Below are 20,397 nucleotides of genomic sequence, written 5' to 3'. Positions count from 1 at the left end.
ATACAACATTTTTTATTTTATTAAGAAGTCACTACAAAGATTAAACCATACTACTCCTACCCATCCCACCCCCAAATAAAACTGTAGCAAAGCAGTAGCAAAAAAGTGTCATTCTGGTAATTTAAACCCCCCCAAAAAACCTGCCTAATACACTGTGATGAACTCTGAAGCAACGGCTTTGCAAAGCCATGCTAATTCCTATAGCCATTCCTGGGAAAAGATGGCCCTAGGTCCTACTAACCCAATTTTCTTTGACCAATACTGCTATTTGGTAGCTTTATAGCTTAAGGTCCATGTTTCCACTGTTAAACACTGAGGACTAAACAAAGGCATGAAATTTAGTTTGATGAGCCCAGGGACTTGCTTCCCATCTAGCCAAAGGCCCAAATACCTTTTTTCTGACAACCCTGACTCCAACTGTCTCTATATATATGTGGGAAAAAAGCTTGAAAAAGCTATCTTTAAAAGCAGTGTAAACTGAGAACAGAAACACTAATTTTTTGATTAAAATTTTATGATTACTGTAGATTTTCGCTAAAAGGGTGCAATTAGCATTGTCTGAAGATATTTTGTGTTTAGGGTTATATTTTAAACATACTTTGATTTATTTCTAGTTTTACTACACCTTGAATCAATTAACTTAGTAAAGTACTAAGATACTTGGCAAAATATTTCTGTCTCTGCTCATTGGTACATATTCACTAACTTGATCCAGTTCACCACATTCAATAAAACCTCCATGTTTTGTCTGGCAAACCATTTTAAGGTTGTGTTTCTATGAAGGCAGCTTGTTTGCAGAAGAAAAGTCAATTTTTGATATGCTGCTGGATTTTATAATCACTGCTAGTACACACAAATAATTTTTTTTTACCAGAGATTTTATTTAGTGTTTTAACAGGGCAACAGGCAAATGTTTATAACACAATAGTTTAAAACTGATCCTTGTCCTCTGGCAATTCCACTCATATAAAACTTTCAAACATGCCTTTTATTATAATGCAATTAAATATGCTTTTCTCCAGAACCTCTGGTCCTGAACCCACTCCCACAGAATGAAGCAATTACATAGAGCACAAAGCTTTCCTTTCTGCATACTATGGAAGGCCATGCTTCATTCATAACTCATTACTCCACATCTGTTCCCTTGACATATTAGGAAATATCCCTGTGGATATCCCCAGGTGCTCTCCACTGGAGCACCCAAATAGTTTGAAAATGTTCATTAATTTACACTGCTGTGATGATGAGGGGTATTATCTCCAGGTTCTGGTTTCATTCTTTATCAGTAAAGATGTCAAGATGGAATTAAATCTGCATACATGATTAGATGTCATGATATCTGTGTTCAAGGGTGGTGTTGAGGTATTTTACTTTTCTAGTCTGAGAGAACTTGACATATGACGTACTTCATAATCCCATTGACACTGACTTGATAACACAGCACCAGGGATGGATTTCTATACCCCAGTCCAACTGGTGTAGCCTAACTTTTGTCCTTGCACCACCTGGCCTAACTTCCACTGGGATCCACATGGTGTTTCTATGTCCACAAGACAAAATTATTACTTTTTGTGGATTTCCAGTCCTGAGGGACCAAAATAATTAAGATATTGTATGGACAGTAAAAAATTCTATGCATATGCTAACACATGGAAATGTTTGAGTGATGGTACAGAGCAGGAAGACTACACTAGGCAGAAGCAGCCAGTTTCAACATGGCATACATTCATATCACTTGACTGGAAGTCTCAGGCAAACTCTGCTGCAAACAGGTTTGTTACAGAGGGAACTGCTTGCTTGCTTCAAAAAGACTGAGGGAGTTAACTAGTAATAACACAATGGGAACAGACAGGAAGCAGGACCTGAGAGGAAAGCCCAGAGGGAGCCCACAGGATTAGAACGTATCCCCCCCGACATTATCCATGGCAGTCACTTGTGTTCTGTGTCAGACTTTCAGTTTGTAAACAGAAAACTCTCCAAACCCTGTTTACACAATCTCCCCACTCAAATCCTGTACTATACTTATTTCATAACAGAAAGTGGTTGGTGTCAGTGACTTTACTTGCACCACAGAGGAACGTCACAGAAGGTGAGCCCCACATCTATTGGGTGACAGTTACAAACCAAAATCAGGACCCAGATCAACCCCCCACAGCTGCAAGTAATTAACATCTACAGCAATACAAAATGATTGTATGAATAGAATTATTTTCTGAACTTTTCAAGAGCTTAACACGCTTCCATTTTGTGGTAGGAACTGCTCTCATTGGCATAAAATTGAGACACGAATGTTTATTTCCCTGGATTCAGTTTAACTTTTTGAACTGTCCAAAATTTTCAAACATCAGCTTTCAAATTAACCATAAAAATACCATAAATCTAAATTCTCTTAAGGACTTCATTACAAGCACCTTGTTTTCCTTAATAATGAATTGGGAGCTTATTACATGCCCTTTTTCCAAAACCAAATCAAAAGTAACTGCAAGGTTTCAGTGGTGCAACCATAATAGGTCAGGGAGCTGAAACATTTAAGAGACAAAATAAACCAGCAAGTCTTAGCAAGCTGTGTATGTTGTTTCTACCCAAACACATCATTATGGAGACCTGCTATTCACCAACAATTGGTAACATAAGATAGGTATAAAGCAGGTATAGCAGTCTGCAAAGTAGATAAAGGCAAAGGCCACCTTCTGTTTGTTCTGATTTTCAGAACAGGCATTTCAGCATTGAACACTATAAAAAAAGCATTGACATGTTCATTTCAAGTTCGCGAAGATGGGTAACCATGTTGGTGGTCTACCATGATGGTTGTACTTTATGATTCTGTGATTCTATTTATCCTTTACAGCAAGTTTACTTGATTATGATACATTCATATATGCCACTGCTATCTGATACCAATACCTAATTAGCACAAATAAATGAGGTAGTAAGGCAGGGAAGGAGTTGTAATACTTTAAAAAAGTTAAGAAAAGCCAGCAACAACTTACCTCATGAATGAGGGCGACCAACATTTGCTGGAAACTGCGCCCCCTGCTAGCCAGAAATCTATTAATAGGCTTGCCATCTTTGCCCATATGGACTGGAAGGTCATAACACAGCAACATGCCAGCTTAAAGTGGGAGGAAAGGGAAAAAGAAAGGTCAATTCCAGTACCCATGCTAATCGTTCAGAAGTCTTGCAAAAGTCAGGAGAGAACCCAAAGCAAAGTCAATGCAATAAAGCCAACAATTCAAAAGTATATGCAAGCATATCCAAGTTGCTTAAGACACTATTGTTCTGAAACAGGTTCACCTTCAGATTCAGAGAAATCTTTGGGTCAAAGCATGAATACTTGTCTAATGTCATGACAGTGACAGCTTACCTGCAAGGCCCTGTGTCATGCCTGGTTGCCTGTTCCTTTCATACATTTTCAGCAAGAAGTTTGGAACACCTGCCACTGTCTTCCCCTGGTCTGAGCGTGTGGTCCCTCCTCTCAAGGCAGAATGATACACACCACGGGGCATGTTGGTCATCTCCTGTTTCACCAGAGAGGTTGCAAACTCTTCAAATGCTTGGTGAAGCGCAATGAAATGAAGAGAGAGGCAAGGGACTGTTAGAGCCTGATGACTGAGTGACAAAACTAATCCTGGAAAACCCAAAATAACACCACTGCTTCTTTCCCACTTCAAGGTCATAGTGGAGCAGCAGTCTAAATCTGATTATATAGCATGGAAGGAAGGTTTTCCTCCACATGTAACTCTAGTAAAGTGGGAAACAGCATTGCTGAAAATCATAGGAATTTGGTGAAAATAAGAAATGTGAGGCATTCCAGTATAAAAATGACTTCATTTAAAGCTGACATAAGTATTTTCAAGGCTGTGAATTAAAACAGCCTTAACTATTCCATAAGCTCTTGACTGCATTCTTTTACTGGTTTACTGGTAACAGCAGCACATGCTGACAAAAGGACAACAATAACAGAACTGATGTTTAGCAACATAGTGAAGAACACCATCTCTAGAACCAGGTTGTTCTTAAAGAGATTTAGAAGAAACACAATGCAAAGAGGGTAGATGGAGAAAGAGTGTAGATATGGAAATAAGGGATACAGAGAGAGAAGTATGATATTGATTTCTGTCAGCACAGCATACAAATTTTTACTAGACTCTGTGCTTTCAAGCTATGCATTTCATAGTCTAACCAGGTCTAAAATTATAAAAAACTATATTAAGTTACAGTTCATTTGCAAAGTCCAAGAAACACCTATGCCATCTTGGAATAAAATACTTGTATACTGAAACTTTCTCACATTTCCTATCTTCAGCAAGTAACCTTGATTTTCAGCCATGTTCTTTCCCACTTCAACTTCACAGTGGAGTTGCAGTCTGAATCAAATAGGTTTTTGTAGCCTGTCAGGAAGGGCACCTACATATGGGGATTCTTTTTTCTCTACTTATAATGTCAATATTCTTCAAACGAAACCTGAAGAACGCAGTTAGCAATTTTCACTACTGTGATATAAACAGAAACCCTTTGTACCCAATGAGCCAACAGTGTGCCCAGGTGGCCAAGAAGGCCAGTGGGATCCTGTCCTGGATCAAAAATAGCGTGGCCAGCAGGACCAGGGAAGTGATCCTTCCCCTGTACTCTGTGTTGGTGAGGCCACACCTTGAGTATTGTGTTCAGTTCTGGGCCCCTCAGTTCAGAAAGGATATTGAGGTGCTGGAGCGAGTCCAGAGAAGAGCAACAAGGCTGGTGAAGGGACTGGAACACAAGTCCTATGGGGAGAGGCTGAGGGAGCTGGGGTTGTTTAGCCTGGAGAAGAGGAGGCTCAGAGGTGACCTCAGCACTGTCTAGAACTACCTGAAGGGAAGTTCTAGCCAGGTGGGGGTTGGTCTCTTCTCCCAGGCACTCAGCAATAGGACAAGGGGGCATGGGCTTAAGCTCTGCCAGGGGAAATTTAAGTTGGATATCAGAAAAAAATTCTTTCCAGAGAGAGTAATCAGGCATTGGAATGGGCTGCCCAGAGAGGTGGTGGATCCACCATCCCTAGAGATTTTTAAACAGAGATTGGACGTGGTGCTGAGTGCCATGATCTGGTAAATGGAGTGGAGTTGGACCAAGGGTTGGACTCAATGATCTCGGAGGTCTTTTCCAACCCAATCGAATCTATGATTCTATGATTCTAATTCTTTATTGGAAAAGTATCTATCTGTTAACATGAAAAAACTATCCACCCACCAGCTTATGACTTTTATAAAAACTTCTTTGTTTAGGGTAGCAAGAACAATAGAAAAGAAATTCACTGATAGAGGAAGCTATTTCTCTGCTGCAAAACAGTCATACTGACGGACACCTTAGCACAGGTAGCATCCCTGCTGTCATATTAATGCACTTGCTGGTTTTCCAAAGGACTTAATATTTACAAGCCATTCAAAAGCAATTCTTCAGGCAGAAGACAACCCAAGGCTCTGGACCGACAGATATAACTCAAACTACAAAATCTGGATAAATTTAGCGAAACAGGTAGGTCTGCAGAAAATGCTGGAATATGGTATTTTAATCCTTGAAATCAATCTGAAGGTAAATAAAGGCAACTAACATCAGAGGAACAAAATATTATTATTATTATTATTATTATTATTAATAACTCTGAAGGAAATACACTAATATGAGTAATCACTTGTTACTATAGTAACAACAACAATATCAAATTTATAGTTCCTTATATGAGATTATTTTTAATTCTCTGACTACTGGGTTTTAGACAAAGCTCAGGCATCCAGGATGAAAAATTATTAAAATAAAATAATAGGGCTGTCATAACCCTTCTGATATTCTGTGCACTCTAATGCTTTGAAACAATATGAAAACTGAAATGACAAATCAGTTTTAAGGGAGTTGGAGAGAAAATGCTACTTAAAACTCAACTTCTCCAATGTTTCATATAGTAGCAATAGTAAACCTGAATTGCAGAACATTCCAACTGTCATAGAAAATGTCATTTTAGTTTGTCTCCTTATTTTTCCTCAGTTCTGTTGCAGAAAGAGTCCATAAAGACTTTTCATCAAGCTTAAGACATTTTTCACCTCCACAGCTGAAGAAGGCACTTGGAAAAATTCTACAATTCAATAATAATGCTAGCACCAAGCCCACCTTGGAACTTTTAACTGCAGTTATCATAGCATTAGATGTTTAACTCTTCATGAAGCAACATGCAGAGGCTGAAAAAAACTAAATATTTTTCTCCTGCAAGGATTAAAGGAGTTGGAGGGAAGAAAAACAAATAGGAATTCAGAGTTTAAGGAATCAGACAAGCAAAAGAAAAAAGGGAGATCTCACAAGCATCAAGCTTAACTTCCTTTAGAAATTTCAGTTGATTTGATGTGCACTAACAAAAACTCAGAAACAGAGCCTGTCTTCTTAAAAAGCATCTTGGTCCTACTCCTTCTACACAGTAAGAAAGTAGTGAATTAATAATGTGTAACAGCAGGATGAGATGACACAGATTCAGTTCCTATAGAACAGAGACTTTATGACTCTTACGCCTGTCTCAGACAATGTCTCATGAATTTCAGTGGAGCAATTAAATCACAGCAACTACCTCTGCCAGTCACTAAAGATTTTGCTCAACGGTTTTGCACTCTGAGTTTATTACTAGTGTTAGAAGACACCCCTGAAGGAGAAACTATTTATTGAATATTTGGATTCAGCTCTGTTTTTATACTAATCTGTGGCAGCTGCATCTTTGTATTCAGTCTGTTAATTCTAAAGTCCATTTTGGTTACCATTTGCCTTCAAAGTTGGATATCTCATTCCTCATTACACAGCTTGCATCTTCTGTTAAGATATTTCACTCTCTGTCTTTGAAGTAGATTATGTCAGTCTTCCCCACAAAGCTTTCAGGACTTAGTAGTTAGACTACCCAGGTAAGGCTGCACATATTCCAGATGCCAATGCATGCAGAGTTTGATGAATGGATCTTTCTAGGAGCCCCCACTTGGGAAGAATACTACAAAACACTACTACAGTCTCATGTTAACAGACTGCAATCACACACCAAGATCCCAGGCATCCTACTAAAAATGAAATGACAATGCCCATGCCCCAGGGCACATCTCAATCTTTTACCTGGAAGTGAATGATGGCATTTTTGAAAGTAATCAAGTGAACAGCAAAATCCTCAAATACTGAACGTGATTCAACTGAAGAGGTTTCAGAACAAGTGCATCAGCCAGAGACCATCTGTTGATGCATACCTCACCATCAATACACATTACTACAATTATGATTTAAGCATAGCACTAACATCTTCATCAATTAAGCAGCATTGTTTTCATACCATTAATACTCTATTTATAAAACCTTTTATTACTTCAGTCTGTGATGGACTAAAACACAGAGTTGCCTTTTAAAACATCTGCTCATTCCTCCCTGTTGAAGTCACAGGTACTTGAAGCAAATAAAAAGCAACTGGCTTTGCCTGTAGGACTGATAAGGATTTTTTAGTTCTAAGCATTTTTCCCACCACCATCTGACACACTGTCTACCTAAAAATGGCTTGTTGGCTTTATTTTCCTCTCAACTTTTACATTATGTTTTTTTCTGTCATTTGTTAAGAAACAAATAAAAAACCCACTGCACTTCAACGTGACACTCCCTTACAAAAGAGCCACATGTCTGTACAGTGACTGTGATTATATATCTGCAAAGTAACAAATACTGGATATATAATACCTCCAAAAACAGAAGCTGGTGTTAAAGATAACAGCTTGATATAAGAAGAACCCGGAACAAAAAGATATGCCTCCCGGTCTTCATCTTCATTCAGGTCTGTTTCCTTCAGTGAGTCAACTTCTGGTCGTGCCTGGAAGATTTAAAAAACCCCAAAATGTTGCCACAAAGATCCCAAAACCTCATTATCATCCATGATTCCAACTATCAAAAATACCAATTAAATATGAAAAGTTACCCATTTCATTAATTTAACTCCATTTTATTAATTTGAAGCTGAGTGAATAAAAGCTTTTTCTTCTGCCTGACTGAAAGTAAACACTGGTTGATAAAAATCACAGAGTGTGTAAATCCATAGCTGTAATAGTAAAATTTATCCTGGCACTTACAGACTGAACTCAAATTCGTAAAATTTTATTTTCATTTTGATTCTTCTTGTATTTAACAATGTTTGGTATGGGCACTTTAATATGTACAGAACATTTTTGCTAGATGTTATTTTGACATATTAGTTTTTAGAATCTGTATAGCTGCAATGTATTTACATTGCTTTAAATTATAACATACTTATTTTCTAATGAGAGTAAAGTAACTTCACCAATAATACAGAACTATGTACTACTGTCAAGAGTTTAGTATTGCAGCAATATTTAGATATTCCCCTCTCATTCTGTCTTGTGGTCTTCTATGTAAAATACGTTTTTCATTTGTAAGGTTTATGCTGAACTCTTTTCATGGATTTATATAAAGTATGTTTTTTTGAAGTTGCTTATTCAATCTTTTCATAATAGCCAGTCACAACATGCAAATGGAGCCTATCTTATAAGTAAAGCAGTAAATAAAACCTTATAGACATATATACTACACCATAAGTATCAATGAACTGCCGAGTCCACTAGTGTTTCATATATTACTCTAACCAAAAAAAAGGTCACATAGATGGCCTTATGTTCAACTTGTTGCACACTTTCATTTTGTAAAGTTACTGAGTCAATCAATCAGAAGTTTCAGAGTTGAACAGCCTTTAAGTACCTCAATTATTTTCTGACTGCTTCTCTTGACAAAAAAGCAAAATGTTATACAGTTCAGAACAAAAACACAGGAAAATTTTTCACCTTAATTCCAAAATCAGCACCCATTTTTCAAACTGAATTGACCATCTCAGGAACAAAGTACTAAGCATTAATGTGCTGCAACAGATGAACGAGTAATCCAAGAGCTGCTTATTGTTAAGACTCAACTGCAAGCATTAACAGAAGAACATAAAAAGGAAATCAGGTGCCCAAAAGATAACCTGCTGATTTAATTAATAAAATAAGAAAAATTACGTTCTGACTGCTTAGCCCTCACTCAGCTTCATTTGTGCCTTTTTCTGCTCATAAGCCTTAGTTATGCTAATTGCAGATAATATCATCTCATTTCACCAGCAGGATCTTGCATTCCTCAACGAGGTTCTCCTGGTTTTCTGTCAGAGAACACACAAGGCCTGGTTTCCCTTTCCAGTGTCAGATGTCCTAACGATTAAACACACAATACGGTTACCTGTTCAGGAAGATGAAGAATTGTGTGTTCTTCAGAGTCAAATAATGACAGTGATTTATAGGCTGAAATGGCTACAAGAGCATCCTAGAAAATTAACAGGAAGAAAAACACAAACATAGTATATGGTATTGTTAAGTACTGGAAACTCTGCATGCAAAGAGTTATCAAGTAACCACTGAATGCTGATAAAGCATTTAAAATAACAATGTTTACCTAAGGCACACTCTTCAGTGCTTACTTTGTATACACACAATGCAAAGTAGCAAGACCTATTATCTAGGGTTGATAGCAAGCATTCTGAGGGTATTTTAGGTAGAAATATACAAGCTATATTTAAACTAAAATACACTAGTTCCACCAGCCCCATGGTTATCATAGTCCAACATTCCCTACTACTGCATTGTAGTACCCCACAAAAGAATTGGCTTAGCTGTCAGAACAGCATCTTTGTCAAGAATGCTTCACCGTGTCAAGGCCGAAATCTTCCAGGAGAAGTCAAACTAGTTTGTGTTATAACTCTCTTTGGAAATGACACATGTCAGGATCATCAGTTACCACCTTTAATGTGCAGTACATTGCTTTAAAAACAGTGTTAAATAGCCCACAACAAGAAGAAAACTCTGTTTGGAAACAAGATTACTCACACTGTCTTGACAGAGAAGTACAACTTAATATCCAGTTGTTGACAGCAGGAATTAAGATTTTCAGCTGTATCACTTACCTTGTTCTGTGTATTGTTCCAAAGGAAGCTGATAACTTGAGCTTTGAATTTCTACAAAATCAAACAAAATATGCATTTACAATTTATTTAACTAAATAAGCAGTTGAAACAGAGGCAGTTACCTGAAACAAACTGCTGCTACATCAACATGCATTGAGCTAGGAAAGTGGAAAGGGTGTGGGTTTGAACTCCAGACACATTCATAAGTCCTCACATTCTGGGAAAGGGAAACCACAGACTAACCTTGCATTGAAATTTCTCACCTATCTCCGAGCACTCACTAATGTAAGCAAAAACTGTAAAACTGTATACAATGTACATTATGATCAATTAAAAATGAGCAGGCTCATTTAAAAGTTATATACTAAGATATACTAAATGAAAGACTCACCTTACTGCATGAGCACATACCTCAAATTCATTTGTATTCACTGTTAATGAGGGAACTAGGGCAAACAATTCATTCAGAGCTTTTAAAATAAGGGGTCTTGTATCACAGCTCAGCTTTGGCGACAGAGCATTCCATGTAGAACGGATGCAAACAACCTGGAAGGAAAGGTGGAGGCACCATTACTAACAGCAATCCCATCACACACCATAAATAAATGCAGTAAATTTAAAAAGGTTATAAAAGCAGCAATAACCTTTACATAATGTCTTTCTGGAGGAATGGGCAATTGTGATAAATATCTTGTGGTGAAGTTTACCACTAGTCATGAATCCCCAAGGAAAAGCCCTGTAATTCCAGATACACTGCTCAGCTCCACAAAGTTGTCCTCTGAAAATGCAAAATACTCTAGAAAACTAGCAAGATAAGAAAACTTTACAACCCAGGTTTGTCAATTACCACCTGGAAAAAAAAGAATCAATGCTAATCAGAAAATATATGTTCACAGAACTAGACATACTAGTGTCATACTTTGGTAAAAATTCTTAAGTCTATTTTCCTCTTTTTGTTCTTTGTGTGTTTTTTTAATTCTGCATTCAGAATAAAATATCATTCCCATCTGGAGACATTAACAACCACACAGTGCTTTTGGTACTGATTTATATTTGTGTTTTCCTGTTATTTTTAGATTTTATTTTAAAATAGCAAGATTGCCACTGCACAAGCAAGCACTGACTGCTAGATGGGAAAAACTTAAAGTTAAGTTTTACAGATGTCAAAAAAAGACAAAGCACTCTTGTTTTAGGTGACCTACTGCCTTAAAAGGGTGAGAAATCTTGAGAGGAAAAAAGAGAACAACACTTAAATTAAATTTCACATAGAATTTGCGAGGGAGGGAGGGGATGGAAAGCAAGCACATTATTTGAAGCAGTATATCCTCTGAGAAAAGTATCTATTTATACCCAAACTCAGAAAAGTTGGTGTGTCACATCTATCACAGAAATCTTCATTCAGACAAATACTCAAGTTGGAAAGGACCTCTGCAGCCACCCAGCCCAGCCTAACCCACAAACGAGGGGCAATTGATTAGCTTATGCAGAGACTATTTCACTTGCTTTTAAAGGAGAAACAGTGGCTTTAACAGTTGTAAGGTAATAGGTATAAAAAATGCTTGTGACATTTCTGTACCCTTTGTAGCTTTTTGGGTCTAACTTGCTGGACTCAGTTGGACTGAGGGAATAAACAACAGGAAAGCACTTCCTCAAAAAGCTTAGAAAGTGGATTTAACTACAATATTGAATATTTCTTGGTTTGTTTCCTATACTTGATACATGAAATCAATCAGATGACAGGACAGATAGGCTCATATGAAGTACACTTGCTTTTGCTAAAATCACTGGCAAAAAAACCCAAACCTGAACTATATCCCAAAAAACAGAAAATGTGGTCTGGCAAGAATTGTGTGTATTTTAATTTTTGATGTGCAAGTCACTGTGCACTATTCATTAAAGGACTTTCTTTATATCTATCAAATGCCCCTCAGAATTATGTACCACACAATCTTTCTTTTCAGATCTCAAGGAAAGACACATGGAAGGATGTCTTTGAAACAAATTGCAAAGCTGTCCCAAAATTTCAGCCCATGAACTGTAGGGCTGATCTGCCGTGGTAGAAGTTCACAGTACCATTTCCCAGGAACTGTTAACTTACATTGGAAGAGAGGAATTCAATCTGTCCTAAGAAAAAGAAATTCTGCAACCCAATGTACTCTTAAAAAAAAAGCCAAATGGAACAAAAGTCCACGAACCAGAAGCAAAACAAGAAACACAAGGACAAACCAATTTAATCCTACCTCAGCCTCACAAAGTGCCTTGAGACCCTGTAGTACTATGGCAGCAGGTGAAGCTTGATCAGGTTTTGTGCATTCATTTAATACTTGGGAAATTGCAGCCAACATGTCGGCTCCATGCTGGTATGGTCTAAAGGAAAACATACAAAGATAGAAGGCAATATTCATGCATACACACAAGTTATAACTCATACACAAAAATTCACTGAGTGCTGGTTTTATTTACGTGACAACTAAACCAGCCTAAAACTGAGAGGAAAAAAAAAGATACAAAGAGGATATGACAGACAGCTCTAAAGACTAAGTGATACGAAGAATTAAATCAGCAGGCATCAAGTTCCAAATAAAAGGTCACACAGTGGTTAAGTTATGGAAGTTTTTGTGCAGACATGTTGCATACGCTAAAAGATTACATCATTCAAGAAGTGACTAAGAAAGAAAATGTGCTATTAAAGACACTATTTTATGATTCTTTGTTACAGTCTTCTGCAAGTAGTCACTACTGTGCCTTGGTAGAGATTCTGGCACCAAAAGCCTTTAGTCCCTCTTACATCAGATAACTAGATTTTTCCAATTTTTTTGTAGCTACAAGGCCATCTGTCTCTCCTTCAATGACTGCATGTGCTTCTTGTTAGCTTTGCAGTCTTTTACTATCCATTCAGTTTTACTGGGTTGCATTTTGGGGAAGTGTCAAGTGCCAATTCAACAGTTTCTCATACTACTTATGTAAGAGCTTGTAGTAAATAGCACCTGTCTAGGTGATTCATATGTGTGGCACTTTTGGCTTTAGTTTCAGTTTAGGCCTTATTTAGGCCTCAGATTTAGCAGGCCACAAAGGATGTGACACAGATTAGGAGGGACAAACATCACCTGACTTAAGCAATCAAAGAGGTTTTTCATATCATCTGACATCATCAAGAAGTGTCAAAGGTTATAAAACGAGAGAGGAGGAGTTTCTCTCTCTTTCGATCTGTGCCTCAGCCCCGTGAAAACGTACTGCTCTGACTCCTGAGGTGAGGCCTTGCCGCTTTCTGCACTGTTGTTTATCTAGAGAGGTGAACATTTTCTTGTTAATTTCTCTTTTCTCTTGCTGGGAGGTTTCTTGGGAAGAGTTTCTGGGAGGTTTTCCGGGGTTTGGGTGATTGGAATCTGTATTATTAACTCGGGAGACTCGGTGAAGGTGTTATTATTTCTTTTCACATTTGTATATATACATATTATATCATATTCTGTTTTAAATTTTCTTTTTTTCTGTGTAAATATAAAACCCTTGCCATTTCAAAGTTCCATTTCTAGGGTTTTTTTTCCCTAACAACTCCCTTTCCATTGGAGGGGGACCCTTTGACTCTGTATTGGGCAATTGGCATTTTGCCAAGCTAAACCATAACAGTATGTATGGAACATTCTGACTTCCTCCATTCAATCTCACTTTCTCAAAAATAATTTCTAAATGCACAAAGAATGTGCATACATCTGAACTCTATACCACTTACCTGGCAAAAAGAATATTACAGATGCATCGAGATTTCTCTCTCGCTTTTCACTCTTTAAAAATTTCTTGAACAATGCTATTTGGCTAAATTGAAGAGGATTGAAGAGGCAAAAAATAGGGTATTTTCTCTAAGAGCCGTTTTTTTAAGTTGATGATTAAAAGATCTATGAATCTTCCCAGCTGATAGCAATTGAACTTCAAGAAGGAAAGTGAAAACTGGAACCCAAGATAGGTGACAAAGAAAAGATGGTATGGTGCACATAATGTCAAAAAGGAAACACTAAGCCATTTAAAAATAATCTTTATAGGAACTGTAAATTATTATTGACTACTGATATTCATGGATTGCTAGAGCTGGAAAGGTTCATCCAGTTAGACTTGCACAATGGTGTTTGTGAATAAAGACTAGAAATTTCCCTGTGACAAGGTAAGATTTTCAAAAAAAATCCAATCTTTCTTAGAATAGATCAAAAGATAGATAATTAGCTGTTTCTCCTATTGTTTTGTCTCTCTCTACTTTGGAAGTGTTATGCCTAAAGTTTCTACCCTAGATCAGTATAGAATGCATCTTTTATTTCAGGATGAAGACCATCTAATTTTCACAGCATTTATATGTGTTTTCTATTAGTCATAAGAGAAAACCCCAAACTTACTAGCTGTGCAGATTAGGAATGGCTGAGTCCCTGCCTCAACTAGAAAAATGCTACTCACAATTAATGTAACAGAGTAGGTAAAAATAATTATGCAGCTTTTCTGAAAAAAAATTGTTTTCCCTTACAAAGACATAAGATGGGTAACATTTGTGCTTACCTCTTCCTACATATATCTCTTATACAAGCAGCTTTAGCAAGCAGCTTTTCCCACTGAGCATCTTTGTCAACAGACACAGAGGGTATATCAGACACTGCCAAGAACTTCTGCAATTCTGGGAAAATTCGATCCTAGAAAAGATTTAATTTAAAAATTATCACACCTTCAAAATTTGGTGACAGGATTTTCAGTTGGCAGCATTTCTACACGACTTCTAAATACCACATCTGTTGCATGTCATCTTTTGCTTTTCTTCACTACTGGCATCTACTGGTTGTTTAGCCTGGAGAAGAGGAGGCTCAGAGGTGACCTCATCACTGTCTATAACTACCTGAAGGGAAGTTATAGCCAGGTGGGGGCTGGTCTCTTCTCCCAGGCACTCAGCAATAGAACAAGGGGGCACGGGCTTAAGCTCTGCCAGGGGAAATTTAAGTTGGATATCAGAAAAAAATTTTTTACAGAGAGAGTAATCAGGCATTGGAATGGGCTGCCCGGAGAGGTGGTGGATTCACCATCCCTAGAGATCTTTAAATGCAGATTGGACGTGGCGCTGGGTGCCATGATCTAGTAAATGAACTAGAGTTGGACCAAGGGTTGGACTCGATGATCTTGGAGGTCTTTTCCAACCCAATCGATTCTATGATTCTATGATCTAATACTGCATTGAGCTCTAATTGGTTTTTGCAGACCAAATCTGTATTGTTATTTTAAAAAACTGAGAAGCAAATTACTGCCATGTTACTTTTTCTGGTTTTGGCCTGAGCAGAGTTAATTTTCTTCACAGTGGCTGGTATAGGGCTGTGCTTTGAATTTGTGCTGAATTCAGAGTTTATAACAAAGAGACATTTTTGTTATTGCTGAGCAGAGTTTACACAGAGCCAAGGCCTTTTCTGCTTTTCATACTGGCATGCATGGGAAACTTAGAGGAGACACAACCGGGACAGGTGACCCAAGTGACCAAAGAGATATTCCAGACCATATGGCATCATGCTCTACATGTAAAGTGGGGGGAAAAACGAGAAAGTGAGGGACTGTTGGGAGTGATGGTGTTTCTCTTCCCAAGTCACCGGTATGTGTGATGGGGTCTTGCTCTCCAGGAGATGGCTGAACACCTGCCTGCCCATGGCAGGGAGTGAATTAATAATTCTTTCTTTTTGCTTATGTGCACAGCTTTTGCCTCCCATATTAAACTTTCTCTCAAACCAAGAGTTTTCCAGCTTTTACCCTTCCAGGCCCCAGTGCCACTGGCGGAAGAGCGAGTGAGTGGCTATGAGGTACTTGAGCTGATGGCTGGGGTTAAGCCACACCACTAAGGTCTTGCTCCTACTGCACATTATGAAAAGCAGAAAGCTGTCCTTCAAACATGTTTTCTTTCTAATTCCAGTCGGAGACCTCATGAAATGAAAAAAAAGTTTCATGAACGACATACTATTGAAATTTTTCACTAGAATAGAATCAGTATAGGTACCACTTAGACCATTTAGTTCACAGTGCTGATAATGACATACTAGTATAAGCAATGCTCCAAAATTAATTTTTCTTGGTTAAAGGCAATGAAATTTTTCAGCTGGATTTATTATAGTGAATAACTGTAATAACTATATTCTATATTTACTACATAATAGTGAATAACTACAAGAACTTTCTAACCTGTCTTTCCCATAATGATGTCATCAGCCGCGAAGCAATTGCTCTGAGCTTTGGCGTGCTCCCCAGCATGTGTATGGCACGTAGAATCGGAGCTACACAAACCTGAAAGAAATTTTTTAACCAAGTCACTTGTTATTTTATATGTCCAAGGACAAACCCTAAACTACAAATCATTATTTTACAACCCAGTACAACAAGGAGGTAACTGTCCAACTTCAATGTCAGAAATAAACTGGAAGCAATTTTTTAAAAAGCTTTAGCACATAAGGGGTCCAATACCATCTACCTTCTCATGACACATATGATGATACAGTGTAGACAGTAAAGCATAATGCACATTTAATTTGAAAAGAAATATCATACCCCACCCAAAATATTACAAAGTTTTGCTGAAGCTTAAATATCAGTTAAGAAAGACACGTATTGCTTAGCTAAATCATCTTTCATAAATAAATGCCCTCTTACTAATACAGCTTTTGTTTTACTAAAAATGTTTCATTCTGACCTTGTGTACACCCAGTGTTGGCAAAGTATACAGTATATCTCTGTAAAGTGCAGGCTCCAAAGGTCTTCCCAATTTAAATATCAGAACTTGGATCAGATTTGGAACCTAAAATAAAACAAACACAGGAAAAAAATTGGAATTTGCCAATGTGACACTGCATAAGACAGTGAACTTGTCAGAACATATTAGAAACTCCTTCCTTTTTACATTTTTTTCTGCCTAGACATATGTGACACACCTGTAATATAATACAAAATCATTTATTGCATTCTTTACTATATGGTACAAAACTTCCAGTGAGCTGCCTTTGAAGTGACAATAAAGGAAAGGAGACCTTCTGATCAAATTTTCAGTATTTTCGCACCTGCAGGTCCTATAGTTTTTTCTTGTGTACCCTCTTATCACTGTGTGATTAAATCTAATCTTAATCTACTCATGATTTCCTTGGGATTTTTCCAACCTGACTCCATGAGTACTTAAAAGCAGTTACACACACACACACAATCATATGGGTGGTTTATACAAACACTCATTAAAAAAACATAAATGGAAAATTCTGCTAGAACATTCTCTCACTATGCATTTTTACATGAGCCGATAAGAACATTTTTTAATGTAAAAAGATCTCTCTCAGTCCACAGAAAGAGCAATATTGAATAAAAATTCAAGTGCTCTGGGATTTTGTAAACTTGGGTGTAGGGGTGACAGTGAGTGCATCCCTTAAGGAAAGCAGTTTAGAGTTCTCAAAGAGAAAAGAGCTACCTGTAGTGTGTGGGGTCCTGTGACCAGTGAGATGCTTTAGTGAATGTGAGGTGAATGGGCTGGCCAATATTGTCATGACAAGTTTGATGTGAGAGGATATAAAAGGTGTGGATGTTACTGAGAATAGAATTAACTACTTCTGCTACTAGGAACTACTACTATGAACTACCACTATGATCTATGTGTGATGAGGAAACTGTGAAACTATCTTGAATAAACTCTCAAAGTTGTAAACCTTCGATCAAGCCTTCTGATGCCTGCTGTGCCTGAGCTCTTCTGACCGTCATTCACACTGCCCCTTACTTGGGATAAGGGGACCCCAATAAATGGTGATCCCCAACATGCCCCAATACTTGGGTCTGTTCTGGTTCCAAATCACAGACAAAAAAAATGCTGTTTATTCTACAAGACATCACTGTTTTTAGAGGTGAGTAATCTAAAGTTTAAGCATCCTGTATAATTCTGGCTTGAATTCACTAGTGAAGTAGACAAAGACTATGCACATATTTTTAAGAAGCAAGACTAAAGATGTCACAAGGGACTTGGCAGTCTTTCAGTAACCACAAAAGAACACAGAGAAGAATTCATGATGTCACCAGAAGTCAGAAATGGTTTGGTAGCCTCTTTTCAACTTCCTCATGTTGTATTTTCATACTTATTAGACAATACCAACAAATAGCCAGTCTTTTTTCTAAGTCTAAAATTACTCCAAAACAGAGCCATAATACAAATTTAGTTGTAAATGACACACAAAAAGTGAATTCCAGCCAGCTGAGGGCATGTGTGTGTGTGTGTGTGCGCACCTCTGTGCAGGATGAGGGTCAGCCTGCATCGGCAAATGCAGCACAGCTGCAGACTCAGGAGCTCCTATGTCCACATGCCTGCAACTGATGAGACTCACATCCAGAGGCCACATACTCTACACACTGACCATCTATGCACCACTGCTGGAGAGACCTTTACTGTATGTGCCAGGAATGCCGCTAGCTGGACCTAGGGCCATGAAGCTGTAGCTGTGGCTTTTCCTAAAGAAAACCCCCACTAAAACAGTAAGTCTTTACCTGAGAACAATCAGCCTTGGCTATTTCTGTAGTAGTCTGCAGCACAACACGAAGAGTGTCTCCATTTTCCTGGATCAGTAGATAAGACAACAAAAGGAAAACATGGGAAGGGACTTGAGTGGTAGTAGATAGCATCGATTTCACTGAAGACAACCATTTAGTAACTGCAGACTTCTCTTTCATGAGTTCTATGATCTTCCAGGTTGTGTACAATGAACTGTAAGAGCTGGTTATAGGGAAAAGGAGTTTGCAGGACACCTGAGAACAAGTGAAGCAAATAAAAGTCTCAGTCAAACAAATAAGGTACCATGAAAAAACAAACATAACATACAGGTTCTCATCCAAAATATTTTTCTATGGTTCCAATGCAGTAAAAGTAAACAATAAACTGCAATACGTTTCTCTGAAATCCTTTATATGAATTCCTGCACTCCAGATGTTTAAATGGGTTGATAATTCCATCCTCAGGTGTTCCCACATTGTCTGACATCCATCATTGTTGTTCTTGCAAGTGCTAGAGCGCTATTTCCGACACTAAAACAGATGTAGTAAAACTGGAGCATGTTAAAAGCTTAAGTTCCATACAATGACAGAAGAATCACAGAACCTTAACTATCATCTATATTATTGTTAGAAAACTGTCTTAACTTTGAATAGTTCTTAATACCTCAGTTTAGGTAAACCTGACTACGATTTTTTGTTTAACTGCTATGTTTCTCAGAACAAAATGTTCTACATTTGCAGTCATGGAAGGTAGCATTTAGCAGCAGGAAAATAATAAAATATAAATGAGGAATCCTCTTAAACTGTAATTTTATATATGTAAGAGTATATCCATTTTAAAGCTCCTGCAAACAAAGTTTAAAGTTTTTCATTAGAATTGAAAAGTTTAATCCAAGATAAGTCATCTCTTTCCTACTAATTCTAAGCTTCCTAGAAAATGCAATGTTTTCAGAAATATCTTTCCATGACCAAGGCAGTAGTTAGCAGGCAACGTGAAGAACATTTATATAAAGATCTGGTCAAGAAGGTACTTGAGGTCTCCAAATGAACCTTAAAAATAGAATTCAGACTCCAAAAGGGCAGGAGTTTAAATAAATTTTAAATAAGCAGGGAAAAGAGATTTCGACTGGTAAAAGTTATTCTAACTGCAGAATTTCATTTAATCACACTGTTCGATGTAATGTAAATTATTTTGGCTAATGGAAGGTATAATGCCCCTGTATTTTAGATTATCTTTTAAAATAACATTAAAATTAGCTTATTCCTTTGCTTACAATTACTGTATGTAAAAAGTCCAGCAATCTATAAGGCTGTCTTTTCTGTCTGGCAAGATCACTTGGAGCCAAAAATCTCTCCTGAATACAGCTGTGCCATTTATTGAAACAGGTAGTTAAACTTTATCCAAGGACATACAGTGGGCTAAGAAGAGCTTCAGAATGCACAGGGTACTGTTTAGCTACCTGCTTCTAGAAAATAATAGGTCTTGAAATCAAGATCAGACTATTAAAGGCTTTTTGCTGTTGTCTTGAGGGATTTTGTTTGTTTTTGTTGGCTGATTGTTTATTTTAAATGCCTGGAAAAAACTGCTAAAATTGGTAGAGCCTGAAATATTGTTTGGAAATTTCCCATTCCATATTACATCCCCTATGCTTTTGCTTCAATGTAATTGTTTTTGCTTCCCTTCTCCCTTTATTTTATTTGCATGAAAACAGGCTACAAGCATAGTTTTATTTTAATACCGCATTCCATTCAAGTGGGTCAGGTAGAAAATTTCAGTCTGTCAACACAAAGATAGATAGATAGACAGATAGATAGATAGAGATTAGCTAGGTTAGTTTGATAGATGGGTTATAGACAGAGATCAGATAATTAGATTAATTAGATAGGTGATGGAGATT

General features: G+C 37.5%; 1 protein-coding gene across 4 annotated transcripts in view; it reads right to left on the bottom strand.

Annotated features, from left to right (window-relative positions):
- FOCAD (focadhesin) overlaps positions 1-20,397 on the bottom strand; it is a 90,196-nt gene that overhangs the window by 38,278 nt on the left and 31,521 nt on the right. For all 4 annotated transcript variants that reach the window (XM_071580101.1, XM_071580103.1, XM_071580102.1 and 1 more), the window contains 11 exons: positions 18,497-18,754; positions 16,674-16,778; positions 16,169-16,270; positions 14,519-14,649; positions 12,220-12,346; positions 10,391-10,525; positions 9,980-10,030; positions 9,259-9,342; positions 7,720-7,849; positions 3,365-3,553; positions 2,991-3,112 (listed from right to left, as the gene is read on the bottom strand). In XM_071580101.1, coding sequence (XP_071436202.1) covers positions 2,991-3,112; positions 3,365-3,553; positions 7,720-7,849; positions 9,259-9,342; positions 9,980-10,030; positions 10,391-10,525; positions 12,220-12,346; positions 14,519-14,649; positions 16,169-16,270; positions 16,674-16,778; positions 18,497-18,754 — 1,434 coding nt within the window. The remainder of the gene's footprint in view (positions 1-2,990; positions 3,113-3,364; positions 3,554-7,719; positions 7,850-9,258; positions 9,343-9,979; positions 10,031-10,390; positions 10,526-12,219; positions 12,347-14,518; positions 14,650-16,168; positions 16,271-16,673; positions 16,779-18,496; positions 18,755-20,397) is intronic.

The sequence above is a fragment of the Pithys albifrons genome, chromosome Z (assembly GCF_047495875.1).
Source record: "Pithys albifrons albifrons isolate INPA30051 chromosome Z, PitAlb_v1, whole genome shotgun sequence".
Taxonomy (NCBI): Eukaryota; Metazoa; Chordata; class Aves; order Passeriformes; family Thamnophilidae; genus Pithys; species Pithys albifrons.
The sequence above is the reverse complement of the archived record's forward strand: the minus strand, read 5'-3'. Positions and strand labels throughout refer to the sequence as shown.